Below are 16778 nucleotides of genomic sequence, written 5' to 3' on the forward strand. Positions count from 1 at the left end.
AACTTCATACTATTTTAGTGCACTGTTGTAATTTGCTTTAGTGTTACGTTATTTTTAGTTGTGTAAGATGTTGTCTTTAGTTGTTAAAGATGTTGCTGCTCTGTGCCCTTTTTGAATGGGCAGTGATGAAACTTAGGAAGTTGAGTAGTCTCATGTGTAAGCAGAAAGCTTTGCCCCATCTTGGGGAGAAAAAGTTTCAACGTACTTATTTTCTAAATGTTTGAGGTTTTTTTAATTTCAAAGAAATTATGGTGTTCAATTAAAAACAGAGTCTTAAAATTTGTGTTGACTGACTTATTTCTGTCGAATTTTTATACAGTGCCAAAACAGTGAGTCATGAGTCTGCATCTCTTGAAGGGAATGGGGAGTTAGCCATGGAGGCCTGCCAATTCTACAAACCTCTTTAACGTTATTCAACAGTTGTTTGAATCTGAAATGTATTGGTCAACTTATTTAATTATACCATAGACAGATTTAGACTGACACAAATCAAAGTATGCTTTGGACTTTCCTAGCTGCCAAGCCAATCCTGTGTTTGCTCCCCACAGTTTTAAGAGAGAACTTTCTGCCTCTGGTAACAGTGCTTTTTATCTACTTTCTTGGGAAGCCCAAATTAAATATATCTATGGGATTTTTTTGTTTGTGTGTTCTGTGTTGTTGACCTGGTTTTTTGAAGTTTGCACTAGACTTTATATCAAAACTATCAGAATGTGCTAAGTGTAATCTTAGGGGAGGGAGCTATTACTACTTCGAGGTACTGACGTATCTTGGATGTGCTAATATAAATGCTGCTCTTTTTTTGCCCCTTTTTTTTTCCTTTTTTCTTTTTTTTTAAGGGAATGCAGATGGTTTAAACTTGAAGACATTGTCTATATTCAGAGATATGTTAGATAAACTTCACTTTTTTTAAATTACTCTGTTTAAGCCAGTGCACAGCTCTCTGTGTACCTTTTTAGATTTGAACTTCAATTTATTTTCCTGATAAACAGTTAGATTAAGTTAATGGGAACCAGGACTTCATAAGATTGAAGGACTGCAGGTGTATTTGCAGTGCCTTCACTGACTCAGTTTTAAAACAGTACCTTTTGGTTAAAGGGGCACCGTTTTGAGAATAGACAGGTCCCACCTACTCTGGCTTGCAGCCTGGAAAATGCCACTGTGTTGTGTTACAGAAGATACAATCTTTCTTTTTCCTTGCCATTTGTAAGCTGACTCAGCCCTCTCTTTGCCTTTGGAGATTTGAGACTTGCAGCTTTGTAAGTTGAGGTATAGGAGAGTAAGAAGCTCATAAATGTTTAAGCACTTTCATCTCAGTTTAGTAGCAGGGAGAGCTGCAGAACTTCAGCTGGGAAGCGTCTTTTAGATCTTCCTGTTATGTCTGTCTTTAGCACTGGTTTCAGTTGCTCGAGAGTTCACCTTTGGAGAAGTGTTTCTCCAATTGTCCTGCTCTCCCCAGGGTTCAGTCAAAGCCTCCATGCAAGAAACATGCCTTCCACTGTCCCCATGTTGTGTATCAATACCATCTCCTCCTGCCTCTTGCTTGATAGTTTCATAAGAGCTTCTCTATCTTATTTCTTGTTTGTTAGATGTATTCATTGAAGTGTAAGCACATCCCACGTGCAGTCATTTCCTGAATATCAGAATTAAGCAACTGCAGTTCTGTGTTTTTTCCTGAGCCGTGTGTAAGAACTGATGAATCATCTGGAATCATATGCACATTTTTTCAGCAATTCAAGAGCTGAAAAGCATTTCTTGGAGTCTATGGGCATGCATGAATTAAAGCAATGATACTTGAAAATGAACTTTGTGTGGTCCTACTGTTGAGCACAATTAGAATTGAATAGTAAAGGGAGAGGTGTTTTGGTAAAGATCTACCAAACTAGATGTTGCTACAGTGAAAAATACCTGAGCTGGTTTTTGCTCAGCGGCACCGTGGTTACATTCAAGCTGTTTAGGTCCAAACTTCATGTGGCTCTTCTGGGCCTAGTGAGCTAAGCTGAATGTAAACCACTGAACCAGCATGAAAATTGCTGCCTTCTGGCTTGTGTCAGTTTATAAGTATGTTTGAAGTGAATGTTGTGAGCAGGTAAATGCCACATAAAAATGAAGACAGGAATAAAGCCATGACTTGGAGAGGAATTAACTACTGGGTTGGCAAAGCTTTTTCCGAAATTTGGTCTGAGAAATCAGCATCTGATTGGCAAGTTAGAAATAAGCAATGTGTTAAGGTATTAGTAGGTTGTGCAAAACTTTTGATGGTATGGTATGTTATGTTGCTTGATTTTATATATGATTGTTTATGAAATGTGGTTCTGTCCAAAGCGAGTAGAAGTCTTGTATTGACAATTGTATGGAAAAGCCTGGGAAGAAGGGAGGTAGGTCAGGTTACTGAACTCCCTAGAAGGTCATGGAAGATGTAATCCGTGTACATAGCTGTGTGCTGATTCTATTAATAGTGTAAGCAGCTATGTCAGCTCTCAGTTTTTCCTCTCTCCCTTCCTGTCTAAGTTCATTTTTCATCTCTGTTCTTAGTTCAGTTTGCCTGTGCTTTGCCAGCTTTCCAACTTTGCTGTTAAAACTTCAAAAATACAAGAAAGGATGACCTATGTTTGTAATCCTTGGCTCTTCAGTTGCTTGGACTTTTCCTGAAGGACAGCTTACTCTGTTCTTGCAAGAAGATGGCACAAATAGCAGCTGTAGGCAGGATTTATTAGTTTAGGTGGTAGGGAGCTGTTGGTTTCTGTTTCGGTATTTGGGGTTTTCTTTCCTCTACTCTGCAGCTGGATGTTTACCATATCTGCAGAGAAAAAATACAAAAGAAAATAATGGTTCCAAACTCCTTTGCTAATGGACAAGTTGAATGGCTGTAGTGTAATTTAATATTAGGAGAAAGGGCTTAAAGATCAGTGATTCAAAGCTACTGCAACATGTCAGTTTTTTCTTTATTTTAGTTTCTGACTTAGAGATTCCTTTCTTCTCTTGAGGATGTGTAATGCTTTGATTAATTTTTAAGCTGCTAAGTAGTAGTTTACTTTCCCCTTGTATGTTCTCCAGTTGATGATAACTGCAAGGCATAAATTTTTAATAGGAAATCTCTGCAGGGCCTGATATTTTCTCCAGCTTTTCTAGTTTCACAACATTGACATGTCTAAAAACTTGATTCTCTAGCCTTGCTTACTAAACCGTGGAGGATACCAACTAGAAATTTTACTCAGATGGAAGTTAGTATAGAAATACTTAGATTAGCTGTGTCTCAGATTTATTTTACCCTTTTTTAGATTGCTCTGTTTTGGGTAAGGCTGACAGGAGTTTGTCCCTGTTGACATTTTCTTTCTGTTGCAAATTTCTGTCTGTGCTTATGAAGGATTTGCAGAAGACTTATGAATCCAAGCCAAGTTGTACCATGCTAGCATGTGTTCAGTAATCTTGATCCTGCTCACAGAAGGTGATACTAAACCAGTCTTTTGTTCCTTTGATTTGACTGTTACTTTGTTCAACTGGTAAGAAGTCACACCCTGATGTGTACTTAAAGTGAAATGTATTTCCTCAGAACTCTTTGTTTGTCAGGGATTAATACATTTTTGAAATAGAAACACATTACAGCCCAAACAGGGCTGGGTCATTTTGTAATTTGATTTTATTTGTCTTTGATTCTTCATTGCAGTGGTGTGTGAGGTTTCTTTCTTTCTTTGAATAATCTGTCAGATATCCAATGCCAAGGCTTTCCAGTGAAGTGTTTGTGAGCACATCTGATAAATTTTGGAAGGAAGTCATCGGTCTTGCATTTAGACATCTTGTTTTGCTCACTGAGATTTTCAGTTCCTTCAGCAAACAGCAGAAGTGACATCTCCTTGACCGATGCAGCTTTAATCTGAGCTCAACAATAAACTTTAGATATTAATATATTTAATATATTTGTTTAATAAGTTAATAGAACATGCATCCTCTCCATTATATGTTTGTGGTTTTGGGGGGGGTTTTTCCCCCCCTTATGGAATTTTGTGTTCTCATGTTACTGGTATTCTCCTCTCTTTCCTAAGCTTGCTTTAATGTTTCCCTTTTTTTAAGGAAGGATACCTAAGCTTGCAGGCATCCAGCAGTGAGAGGAATGGAGAGGATAGGAATAGGAGAAAAAGCTTCAGTTTGTTTATCTGTAAGTTTTCCTTCTTTATAGATGGGAGAGGCTGTCATACTTCTGTGTGAAAGGAGGCGGAGACTAGTCCCAAATGAAATCATCTTTCCAGCTGCACCGTTGTGCTGTGCCTCTCAGGGCTGAGTCTTAGCTGATGTGTCTTTACATAATGAAAAAAACTGTATAGATTATGGTTTATTCCCTCTGATGTTACCTTTGTGCATTTTATTGTTAATTAGAGGAATTAGGGATGCCTATTCTTAGCAAAAAATCTGTGGTTTCAATTAGTTCTTCTGTTAAGAACTTAATGTTGCTTATTTGAGCTGATGGCCTTATTTTCTGGACTTAAGACGTTTGCAAACAGACCATCTGTATGTGAATGAGTGATCAGCAGGAGCTTTAGCATGTGAGTACTTCAGATTTGATAGGCATAAGTTAGGCAGATATCAGTGTGGGGAGGGCACTTTCATGCTTTCTTGATTACTCATGAATTCCAGGGGGTGTCTTAGGACAGCACTCGTGCTAGACACGAGTGCTCAACCTAAAACAGTACGCTCTTGGGTTAAAGAAGGTTAATATTAAAAGTGTTGGCACAGGAATCCTGTGAGTGAACAAATCCAGTGTGTGATTTAAATACATTTGTTGTAGAGAGTAAGTTTACTGAATTCCTAAAAATGATAATGCCTAAGAAGGGCAAAAGAAGAGGCTCCTTTTCTGTTGAGAAAATGCGAGTAATACCTTGAGTTGAATTAACTGATTACTTTTATGGGACAACTGATGAGACGGGTGGCTCTTTGTTTTGGAAAGTTAACAACTTTATTGTTCATGGCCCAAAAATGTTAGGAAATCTTGGACTTTCAGGTCTCAAATGCCTGGCTATACTGACTGCCACTAGCAGTGTTTGGAAAAAAAAGAAGTCACAGACATAATTTTTTCTCTGTTCTTAATATATTTGTCTTTGCTTGCTTATTCGTACTGTAAAATGTTAAAACAACAACAAAGGCTTTGTTATTTATGTGGATCGCTTCTTGTCCTTTCCATGTAAGGGTAATCTTGCACTACATGACAGTTTGGCATGAAGTCACTTCATACTGTTGCACAAAGCAATGTATTTCCCATGTCTGATAAATGGTTACATTTTGTACCTTTCCTTATCATAGGTTAATTGGGGACATGGCAAAAGCAATGTATATTATCCTACATCAGCTGAGTTGCAAATTTGTTTACTTTCCAATTTACTGCTAAGGGCTGAGTCATTCTCAGTGTCATAACAAATGCATATTAGAAAAGTTATCACAACAAAACTCTTTCTCATCACTTGGAGTTGATGATAGAAGTTTCAGACTCCAAGGTCAAAACCAAGAGGTCTTTTTAAACATTGGAAGTATTTTAGACTCAAATGACTGTATGAAATGAATGAATATGGTTGCTCTTTATGTGAAATTGGTAATAACTGGTGTTGCCACAGACATTCCAAAAAATGTTGCTGATCTCATTTTCTTCAGCAGCCTGGTGTGAAATATTGTTTTGTTGCCTTGGAGTCTAGCTCTTAAAGTGAGAATTGACAGTCTTGTTCTAGCTGCTTGAGCTCAAAAGTTCTCCTCATTCTGAGAGACTTAGTAGCTGTTTTCACACAGATAGTGAGCAACAGTTAGTGTCAGGATTTAACTGATTTGCTTGATATCTCTCAGCAAAGCCCCTTAAATTAAAACTTTCCTGTTATTAGGAATACTGTTACAGAATTGGACCTGGATCTGCTTTCAGCACTGTTCATGCTCCACGAGAGCTTAGTACGATTTATGTTGTACATGGGAGATTTTGTCAAGAATGTTGGCTTTCAGTGGAAACCAAATATCTTCCTCTTCCAGCCCAGCTTTGCTTTTGTTTTCTTCCCTTTTTTTTCTCCCTATGAAAGGAAATTACAGAACCCTATTACATTATTTGGTATCTTTAACTCACTGTTTTGATTTCTGTGGGTTTATCTTCCTGCAGCAAAACTGATAAGTCACGACTTTGCCAAATACTGGATCACATTCTTGATATGTGTAACATTTTCGTAACATGAGGTCTGTAATGATAATGGCGTTATGATTACAGTAAAGAAGTTGGAAAGCTGAAGTGTCTCTGTTATTTGTATTTTGTATTTTTGAGTACCCTTTGAGTACCCTTCATGCAGCATAGTCACTTCCTAATGATGTGAATGAAGTTTGGCTTTATTTTTAGGATTCTTCAGAGTCATGGGCTTACAGCTTGGCAGATACTGTGTTCTGATTCTGCCTAGATATAGCTACTAAAAACTGCTGTTTCCCTTAGTAGAGTATATATGGAAAAAAAGATTTTTGAAAGGTTGCTACTGCAGCAAAATCCATTCTGCTTACATGTGATAGGCAAATATTTTACTGATTGAACTGCAAGTACTTCAAACTGTTTCTCAGTTTGCACAAAGCAGTTTACCCAGCTGCCTGCACTGAATGTACTGCACTTGTCAGTCCTTGCAAGTAATACAAACTCTGGAAAGGTTTATTTATAGCATTTAAAGGGGGAGGAATTAAAATTACCAATATAAAGCAAAAAAAAATCACTTTATTGGGAAAATATTTTTTGTGCTTTACATGAGAGATGAAAGAGTTTGCAGTGCAGAGGTCTGACTTAGAGTTCTAACTTAACCAGGCTAAGTCTAGACAGGAATGTTTGTTTATAGAAGTTTTTTACATTTTTTTTCATACAGCAGGCAGTCATTGAGAATAGCAGTATGTTGCTTTATTGGTAGAAACTCACCTTTTTGTTGGATTTTGGTTGGTTTGGTTTTTGTTTCATTTTTTAGTTCATGCTGCAATTTCTTGCAGGTAGAATATTGTCACTGCAGACATCTGAGTAGTGTTGTGACAGTGGGTGACTTGAGCTGGAAAACTTTGTTCTGATCTCTTTCAAAAAACTGAAATAATTGATATTTCTAGCAAAGAAATATGGATAGAGGGATGTGCTGTGCAACGAACCAGCCGTGTGCTCTGATAGCTGATCAAGCTAATCAGGCCATCTGGGAGCAAGGGCCAGTTTGTTTCACACGCACATCCGCAGGTCTGAAGACTCAGAAATCGCCTTCCAGGGTCTTTCAAGTCAGCTGAGCAAAGTGCAGCATGGGAAGTTTAATACACTGCTGTACTGGGAGTCGTTTGATGTCAGAAGGTTATTGCAGATCACTGCTCGGTGTCTGTTTTCCATTTCTCACTTCTTGACTAAAAAGGATGTTTTTGTTGTAGGTTTGTTTCAACAAAGGTTCAAAGACCTCCTATGTACAGGACAAAACACAAGCCCAAGAATGCTCTTGGAATGATGGAGTAACATGGGCTATTGGTTTTGTCAAAAAGTCTCCTTAAAATAATAGTCTGACAACATTTTTGAGAAGGAATTCTTTGCATTGGAAACACAGGAGAAAAAAAAAAAATAAAAAGATAGCTGTCTGAACTTGAGTCTGGAAGATTGCTTATCACAAGGAGAAGCTATTAAATTACCTACATGACATTCTTCCTCTCTCCTATGTCATTCAGGGGAGGGAAGTCTGAATGATTAGTCATGACATGAGAGTAGGCCCACCTTCCATGCTTTAATTTAGTGTTCCTCTCAGTGTCTTTCATGCCTTTGTTGTCAGCATCTGTTTGTATTCTAAACCAGTTTTTAACTAGAAATAAAACACAGCTAAAATGCCTCTGCACATTATTTCTGGTTTATTTTTTCTATTGCTTATGTATTAATTACTTAAGAATTAATATAGATAAAATGTAGACTTTTCCCACACATGCAGATCAAAGTAATTCTTGTATTTGATTCTTTGACTCCAGGCTATGGTGGCTTGTTATCCAGGCAATGGAACAGGATACGTGCGCCATGTTGATAATCCAAATGGAGATGGAAGATGTGTTACATGTATATATTATCTTAATAAAGACTGGGATGCCAAGGTATGCAATAATTTCTTTCTAAAATTTTTTTTTACTTATATATATATACATATATACACACATACATATATATACACTTGTTATTGCACCTTTGTTTGAGGTCTTTGTTCGTGTTCTAGTTTCTGTGCTTTAGGTGTGTTTTTACACTACATTGACTGTGGGTATCCTTTACCTCTCTAATTCTGTTGATAGTGAGAGCAGATAGAGATTAAGCATTTATTTTCGAGGTTTTGAATGATGTCAGCAGGACATCCTTGACAGTAAGATTGAAGGAAAGGGGGAAATGCCTCGCTAAACACAAAGAGAAATTAAAGGCAATTTCATATATTCTTAATTTAATTTTTCTTATATTCCTGTTGAATTTGAATTTATGGTTTGCTTATTTGAGTATGCTTATACAAAGAAAGATGCTGTAACTTGGGAGCATTTTCAGATAAACCAAGTGTTACAGTCATTGCTACATCAGTAGAGTTCAAAGCAGCACAAGTCTTGTATCACCATAGGTACAAGGTGTAGAAGAGATTTATACCACAGTTCAAGTGGTCTGAGAATTTACTACTAGTGGCTATGAAAAAGAGAATTTTTAATAAGGATTTTTCTAGTGATTCAGTGAGACTAGGTAGATTTGAAGAACAGATGTAGCTAAGTGGCAGTATTGAGACCATGAAAGAATAATGCAAAGACAGCTTTGCTAATTCTTTGATTTCTCTGCCATTAATGATGGAGAAGTTTATTCTCATCATCTGTGGGGAAAAAACAAGATAAAACTCCTGATGCTTCATCATGCTGAGGGGAATAGCACAAGGAAAAATACATAGGAGCAGTTAGATTCTGTGCATTGTGTACACCAGATATGGATAACACAAACTGCAGATAAGAGTTTGAGAGTTGGTTTTTCTTTTTTTTTCCCCCATAACATACTTGTGTAAAACTGGTAGGTGAGAAATCTGAGTCAGATGGATGCACTTCAAGCTTCCTGTTTCTGATGTGTTCTTTGACATGTCAATTTGAATCCTACAATTAGAAAATGTTTTTTTTTTTCCATGATAGCATCTTTGCATATAAAGGTACTGATTGTACTAATCATCTTAAAGTGCAGCTTTGGGGCATTTTTAGTTGATTTATGGTTTCTCTCTTGGGAAAATAAAACATATACCAGAGTATAGAAATTAAGCAAATTACATTTTACAACAATTGTGAAAAATTTACTAACTCAATATTTAATTTATGAGCAGAGGCGTTAATTTCCTGCAAAATCTATTATAAATTATATATTATTAAACTACCAAGTATATTGTTTACTGAAAAAAGAATCTCAGACTTTCTTTGGGAGAAGAAATGGATCTAAATTGTCAGTTGTTTGATGACTTAGATCACAGATGCCCCTGTAATTTATATCAAATTGCCTTGTTAGTACTTGCACTGTTATGTCTGTTATGACATGAATGTCTATGGTGGCCATCTATAGTTAAATTTAACAACATCAACACCATCAATAGGAAGAAGTTAATGTGACTTAAATATCGTTAACCCCACCTACTCGTGCCTATTTCTAGGCATACATAGGTGGGTTCAACTGTTTTCAAAACCTAGAAGATATCTAACTTGACCCTGAGTAGTAGAGATTCAAGCTTTAGTTTGAGATTTCCTACTCTTTCCTTATTTTAATTACACATAAATTTGTGCCGCGGTTAAATGAAATAATCTCTTTAATGGAGAAAGGTGAAACTCAGATGTGAAATAAAATGCTTCTCTCATCTGTTTCAGGGTGTTTTTGGCCCCCCCCCCCCGTGTAATATCAGTCAATCTTATATTATTTTTTTTTACTAATAGGTAATGCACTCCTCCATCTAAGTTTTTACTTAAATATGAATGCACATAGCATTCTGTGAATCACTCAGTGAAAAATGTGTTAAGCATTTTGTTAAATGAAATGTATTGAGAGAAAAACCATATATTTGTAATTTCTACAGCACCTGATAAAGGCTTTTGTTTCAGTTCCAAGTGTCTGAAATATTTTCAAGTGTGATATTCAGAACTTTTAAGTACAATGAGACACAGCTCTCAAGCATTGTTTGAAAATATTTCATTTGTAGGTAAATGGAGGCATCCTTCGGATATTTCCAGAAGGTAAAGCCCAATTTGCTGATATTGAACCCAAATTTGATAGACTGCTATTCTTCTGGTCTGATCGCCGCAACCCTCATGAAGTACAGCCAGCATTTGCTACAAGGTAAGAGTGATGGACTCTCTACTGCATGATGCCTGTCTTAGCAAGAAATGAGAAATTACTGACACCGTGAATTATGACCTGACACAAAGGAGTTGTTTCTGCTAATGGATGATTAGGCTTCCACTATGTTCCTGAGTTTGTAGTGTTGCCTTACACTTACTCTTACTTTGGAGAAAACTTCCTGTGTGTAGGTGGGAAGTTTCTGAGCATGTGCTGGGCAGAACTGGGTGGGAGCACACAGAGCCGTAAGCAGACCCCAACTTAGCCAAAGGGTGCCATCTTTATCATTTCTCTGCAGTGGCTTTACACCCTTCTCCTTTCCCTTTGTTCTTACCACCCCACTGTGTTACTGGAAGATTGACTGGGTACTTCAGTTTCATGTTCGCTCTTGTTGGGAGGGAGCTGTCAGAAAATAGTATAATTTTCAGGCTAAGCTACCATATTCTAATTTGGGAATAAGTGAGGGTTGTGGAACAGAAACAACCATTGATACACAGATGTTTTTATGAAGTATTAGAGGAGCTGGTCTCAGTCTGAAGCACCAGGGAAACTTGATCTCTCTTTTGTCCCTCAATGCAGAGCAGTGGTTGATGCTAAAGGTAGCCACATTCACTGCCCACATATGATAAGTGACATTTCCAGATAGTGGTAATAAGTAAATCATTTGAGTCATTGATCCAGACTTCCTGGTGCTCATGTTTGGATGGCCAGAGTACTGAACATTGACTGGAGCTGTGAGATAACACAACTATGTTTGCAAGAAGTAACTTGAAGCTGCCTTCAGCAGTTTCTTGCAGCTTTTCCAGAAGCTGTACTGCTTTCCCCTCCCTCTTTCTACTCCCAGAAGAGTCAGAGGGTGAAATACCATTTACTAAAACCTCCTTAAAGTCTTTTCTCAATAGCTGGAATTTTGTATTTAAATCCTCTACGGGCACTGGAAAACCAGAGGAGCCATGTAAGAAGAGATAGTTAATTGTCCCTTGTGGCAAATGTCCAAAAAAAGATGATCCTGCAGTGTGACTCGGTGATGAACTTGACCTAGTAGTAAGCTGAGGTCACAGGGCAAGGTGGTGTGGGCAGAGACTTTATTCTGGACAAGAACCATAATAGCAACCCATTAGGAAAAGAGTGTAAACTTAGAGTATCAGTGTCATCCTTTCAATGACTTTTCATATAATACCTACTAGTGGAAAAAAAAAAAAAAAACCCAAACCCACTGCTTGCTTTATGAAAACTTTTTTTCTGTCAGACTGCAGAAGTATCATCTAATTTAGGTCGTGTTTCGTGTCAAGTGCTTCTCTGGTATTTTGCTTCATAGTTCAGGAGTGCTTTTTTCTTCTGTTTCCTTAGGTACGCAATAACAGTGTGGTATTTTGATGCAGATGAAAGAGCACGAGCTAAAGTAAAATATCTAACAGGTAAGCTCTTCTTAGTATCATTGTTATTTTTTGTGGAAGAGTAGCCAAGTCTAGCCTCATCTCCTTGGCCCACCCTCTGCACAAAAAGAGAGAGAAAGTGGCACAACTCGAGCTAGGTTTTACAGGGAAGGTGACCCAGGGATTGAACTCCTCCTGGGCAGTGGTTCTTGAAATCCAGGTCAATGCCTGCCCTGCTTACACTTCCTCTGAGACCTGGGGCTGCTTAGTATTTTTACACGGGGGATACAGTTTCTCCCTACTCTGGTCTCCCTAATATATGTGGAGGATAAATACACGAGAAACTGTAAGTCACTGCAGAACTGAGAGCTCTGGAAATATTTTGATCAAATATAGGGCTTCAACAAATGAATACAACTTTACCTTGACTAGAATTTTTATACTGTAGAAACAAAAGCCTAAAATTAAAATCTGTAATTAAAGAATGGACTTACTTCCTTAATTTCCAGTTTCAGCTATCTAGCATCTGTTTTCCTTCTCTGGCTTCTCCTCCAAGAGGAAGTTGATCTAATTTTCCTGTTCAAATTAGCGTTATAAGGAGAAATGGCCTAGGACTTCTGTCATGCTTGTAATTGCCATCACAATTTTGTGTTGTTACAGTAGTTTGAAAATAAACCAAGTCAGGAGTACCTGCAAGGGCACACAGACACGTGAACACGGCTTTGTCAAGAACTCTGAAACCATTGATGTTCAAGACATTTGCCGGTCATTTCCAACTGAGACTTCCATTCATTGCTGTATGGAGCTCCTTAGCAGCCCCAGAGCTGTGTACAGTTCAGTCCAGTCCCTCTTGGTGACTGTGCATTTTGGGAGTGGCAAGAGCAGTGCAGCTCCTGCTTGGCTTTGAAGGGAGCCCCTCAGCTCCAGCTGGGCAGGCTGTCCTCCTGCTTGGTGACACATGCCTGGCAGGGCACAGTTGACTTCCCAGGCAGTCAGCCTGCCTTTCCTCCACAGGAAGCCTGTGTGTCTCTAAGCCAGCCTTCATGTCACAAGTGTGCAACTCTGCAGCTGCTGGAGCCAGCCTTGCTGGATCAGAACTGTTTTGTTGCCTCTGCACAGCTTTAGCAGCTGCCCTTCCAAAGGGAGTGAAGAGAAATGGTTTGGGGGTGGGGGCTCAAGCCTGAAGGGAAGGTGCTCCCTTTCCAGGGTCCCCTTAAATTGCAGGCTCTTAAGGGAGGAAGGCTGGGTTGTAAAGTTTCACAGAATCACAGAACCAGGTAGGTTGGGCAGGACCTCCGAGATTGTCAAATCCAGCCTATGACCAAACACCACCCTATCAAGCAGACAATGCACTGAGATGATGCTGCTGGAGGTGGTGACTCCACCTCCCTGTGCAGCTCATTCCAATGTTTAATCATCCTTTCTCTGAGGAAATCCTTCTCCTTCAGTATCAGTTTGCTCTGTAATGGATTTGTATTACCACATTGTTGTGGTTTCAGTTTTCATTTCCAATTAAAATTGCATTATTTGCTCTGTATCTGCAGCAAGAATTGTGCAAGACGTGATTTATTTTCTACTGACAATAATATATGAAATTATAGAATAAAATATCATAAAATAGAAAACTATTAATTTTTTGGGTAAGTGTCAATCTGACTAAAGCCATGCAGAATATGTGTGTTTTTCTTCCTTATGGGATATTGTGTTTTGATAGTAAAACTTTTTTCTGGAAAGTGATATAGACTGTTAGACTATACTTGATAAATGCTGAAAATACCATTTTCCTTTTCATATTTCTGCAGGTGAAAAAGGTGTGAGGGTTGAACTTAATAAACCTTCTGACTCAGTTGGGAAAGATGTTTTATAAGCCTTTGATTTTGCAACTCCCCTTGCTATTCTCCCTGAGAAATCTTGATGCTATCTATTAACTTCTGAATGTGAATAACAAGATTAAAGGAAAATCAACAACAAACCAACATCTTAATACGGAAGCAAACAGTGTTTCAATGTTGCATCAAAAAGAAGGTTCTTTGACTGCTGAAGCATTGTACTCTGTGATTGTGACTCCAGGCCTGTGACTGCTTATGTGAAGAAGATAAGCAATCAGTAAGAAACACCATATGCATCTGGACATAAATAAGTGCCCTACATAGAATTTGTCCATCCTTATATTTTGCCAGACCTGTCATCCAGCTGAATCCATTTCATCTCTCCCTTTTTTTATATGGTAAAAGTTTGAATTTTGGGTAATTTTTGTATGACCAGGTACAGTTTATCAAAATTGAGTCTTAAAAAAAAAGAAAAACTGAAAAAAAGGAAAAAAATTACAGTACTCTCCAATATAACATGGATCTATTTTTGTAAAACTATTCATACTGTTCTCCTCTGCCATGAAAGACCTAATTTAATGTAAGAGTTGCCAGTACTGATAATCACTTTAATTTTTTTTTACAATTTAAGTCAGAAAAGGAGCACTTTAATTACCAGCTACAAATCTGATTGTTTTATATCATATCTCACACTAATCTTAACTTCTAAAGATTGCTGCTGTATTGTTTTTGGGGGGGTTTTTGACTACGTTCTCTTGAACCTTATTAACAAAAGCAAATCAGTATCTTGCTACTAGTAACATTCAGTTCGTGGTTTTGTATGTTGAATCCACAGAGGGGAAGTTTCTGTCTCTTTTCTTTTTCCTTTGGTTTCTTTTGTTCTGTTTTGTAGGGGGGATGTTTGGGGTTTTTTTTATTTTCTAAGTGACTGGCACTAAGTGAACTTGACACTATCGATTGCTGTCATTGGCTTTGGGGACCTAGTAAATACCAACAAGTTACAAAAATATACAAGGGCTTTCCTAGGCTATTAGAGGTACCCAGAACCTCCTTACTTACTTGACAGAAATTTTTGAGCTTTCCCTTTTCTAAAACATACTTGCCACCCCCCTTTCCTTTGTATATAAGTTAATAGAATATCTAAAATTCACTTTTTAAAATGTCCTTTTCAAATGTTGGTGTCCCATGCAGTCTGTAAGTTGACACCTTGATCTATTATATAGTATCAAGGAGGTGCTCAGCACACTGAAGCTGAAGTGCATCACTCTGTAGGCTCCTTGTGCAATAATACATCTTTAAATTTTCTGAAATTAACTGTTGCTGAAGGATTTCCCCAAAAAGGCAATGCCCTTTGATCAATACTGAGGTAATATTTAGTGAGAAAACATTTGCTTTCTTTTACATTGTTTTTATTTTATCCAGGAGATGGGGCATCACAAAATAAAAGTGAGATGTGCAGAAACTGTGATATTCTTATTTTTAAGAAATGGATGTTTTGGACACAGATTTTTTTCTTCTTTTTCTTTCCTTTCTTTCTCCTGAGCTTTAAAAGCTTGAGAAAACAAAAGAAATCTATCAAAGACAGCATTCATATTTAGAGGAGTCTGGGGGTTGTTCATCTTACCCACTGCAGTTTTCTATCTTATTACTTACTTAGCCAAAACAATGTGAGTGTACAGAAGTATTCTGTATATATTACAACTTGTGACAATTTTAACATCTGTATAGTTTGTACTCAATTAGAGACCCTTTCTATGGAAAGCTCAGTAATTTTTTATTAAAAACATTACTATTGTTCATGTAAAACATGAAAAAGCTAATTGTTTAGTAACAAACTGACAGAAGGGGGGAAAATTCAGTATTGTTATATCATTTAGGAGAACCAACAGAAATCCCAGTTTTGTTTTGATTTCACTTTTCCCTTTTTTAGTAAGTTCTTGCCCTGTACAGTTCTCTTCCTCTTTCTTCTTTTCTTCCCAGAAAAACAGACAGGATACCTTTACTGTAAGTGCCTCTGCCAACCTGGCCAAGGAGTGCAAATCTTCATTACTGTCTGGTCTGCAGTGCTTTTAGGCTACCAATGAAACAAGCAAAAAAGTCACCTCTTCTACTTCATATTCATTAGTAATTCTTTAACAGAAGTTTGGTTTTGTTTTAGAAATGAGCCTTTAAACTCATTTCAGTCCCTCTGTAATTCAAACCGCTGCAGTTAAACAGCGTATCAAATTCTAATCACACTGTAGGTTTGTGCTTGCCAGACAGGTTTAAAAAGTGCTTAATTTTTCACTCCGTGTAAGTCATTACAACAGGGTCAACAAATCAGGTCAGCCATTTCTTCCATGTCCTTTAGAAACTGTTCATTTCATGTCGGTTGAATATTCAGTCTTGAGCATCACCAAGCAGGTCCTTGTTTTAAAACTATTTTTTAAACTGTCTTATGATCTGTATGTATCTAGTCCTGGTTAAAAATAAAGCTTCATAATGCTATTTTTATTCATGATGTTAGCTGGCTGTGAAATATGAGACCTTTATCTATAGCAGGCAAAGAAATTCAGGATTCATTTACAGGTTGCCTATAAAGTTGTGTAATTTCAAAAGCAGTGTTCATTATGAAAGAGCTCTCAAGTTGCTTGTAAAGCTAATCTAATTAAAAAAAAAAAAAAAAGATGATGTATAAAGGTTCTTGAAAACTATGTGGTTATTTGTAATCTTTGTAACTTCTAAAACTGCTCTGTAGCAACTAATTTATGAATGCCTACTGATAAAGGGGGTATGGAATTTTGGTTGTTTTGTTGTGGGTGTTTGGTTGGGATTTTTTTTTTCATTTGGTTTTTGTTGTTGTGTTTTTGGTGGGTTTCTGTTTGGGTTTTTGGGGGGGTTAGTTTTTGGTTGGTGTTTGTTTGGTTGGTTGGGTTTTTTGTGGGGGTTTTGGGTTTTTTTTTGTTTTTTGGGTTGTTTTTTGCTGGTTTTGGGGTTTGTTTGTTTGTTTGTTTGTGGGGGGTGCGGGTTTTTTTGTTTTTGTTTTCAAATCAGGACTGTTTCTGCTCTGGAGAAGGATCTGGGACTTTTTTTCTTTAGACTCCCTACAGTTACCTGGGTGTGGTCACCATTTCCTGATGATTTCCTCCTTCAGAAACGGGACCCTTTTTAGGCTTTCTGAAGAGTAATTATGATGTAGAGTCAGCTCTAGTTTTTTCACCACTTTTGACAGGTATGTGAGGTACAGAATGAGTCACATTCAAACAGGAT

General features: G+C 37.5%; 1 protein-coding gene across 1 annotated transcript in view; it reads left to right on the forward strand.

Moving 5' to 3' along the window:
- The window catches only part of EGLN1 (egl-9 family hypoxia inducible factor 1), a 35905-nt gene extending 19601 nt beyond the window's left edge, over positions 1 to 16304 (forward strand). The window contains exons 2-5 of the mRNA XM_066315727.1: positions 7972 to 8091; positions 10188 to 10324; positions 11675 to 11742; positions 13503 to 16304. Of these exons, the coding sequence (XP_066171824.1) occupies positions 7972 to 8091; positions 10188 to 10324; positions 11675 to 11742; positions 13503 to 13567 (390 nt within the window). The 3' untranslated portion in view covers positions 13568 to 16304. The remainder of the gene's footprint in view (positions 1 to 7971; positions 8092 to 10187; positions 10325 to 11674; positions 11743 to 13502) is intronic.
- Positions 16305 to 16778: the final 474 nt, after the last annotated feature.

The sequence above is a fragment of the Sylvia atricapilla genome, chromosome 3, assembly GCF_009819655.1.
Source record: "Sylvia atricapilla isolate bSylAtr1 chromosome 3, bSylAtr1.pri, whole genome shotgun sequence".
Classification (NCBI taxonomy): Eukaryota; Metazoa; Chordata; class Aves; order Passeriformes; family Sylviidae; genus Sylvia; species Sylvia atricapilla.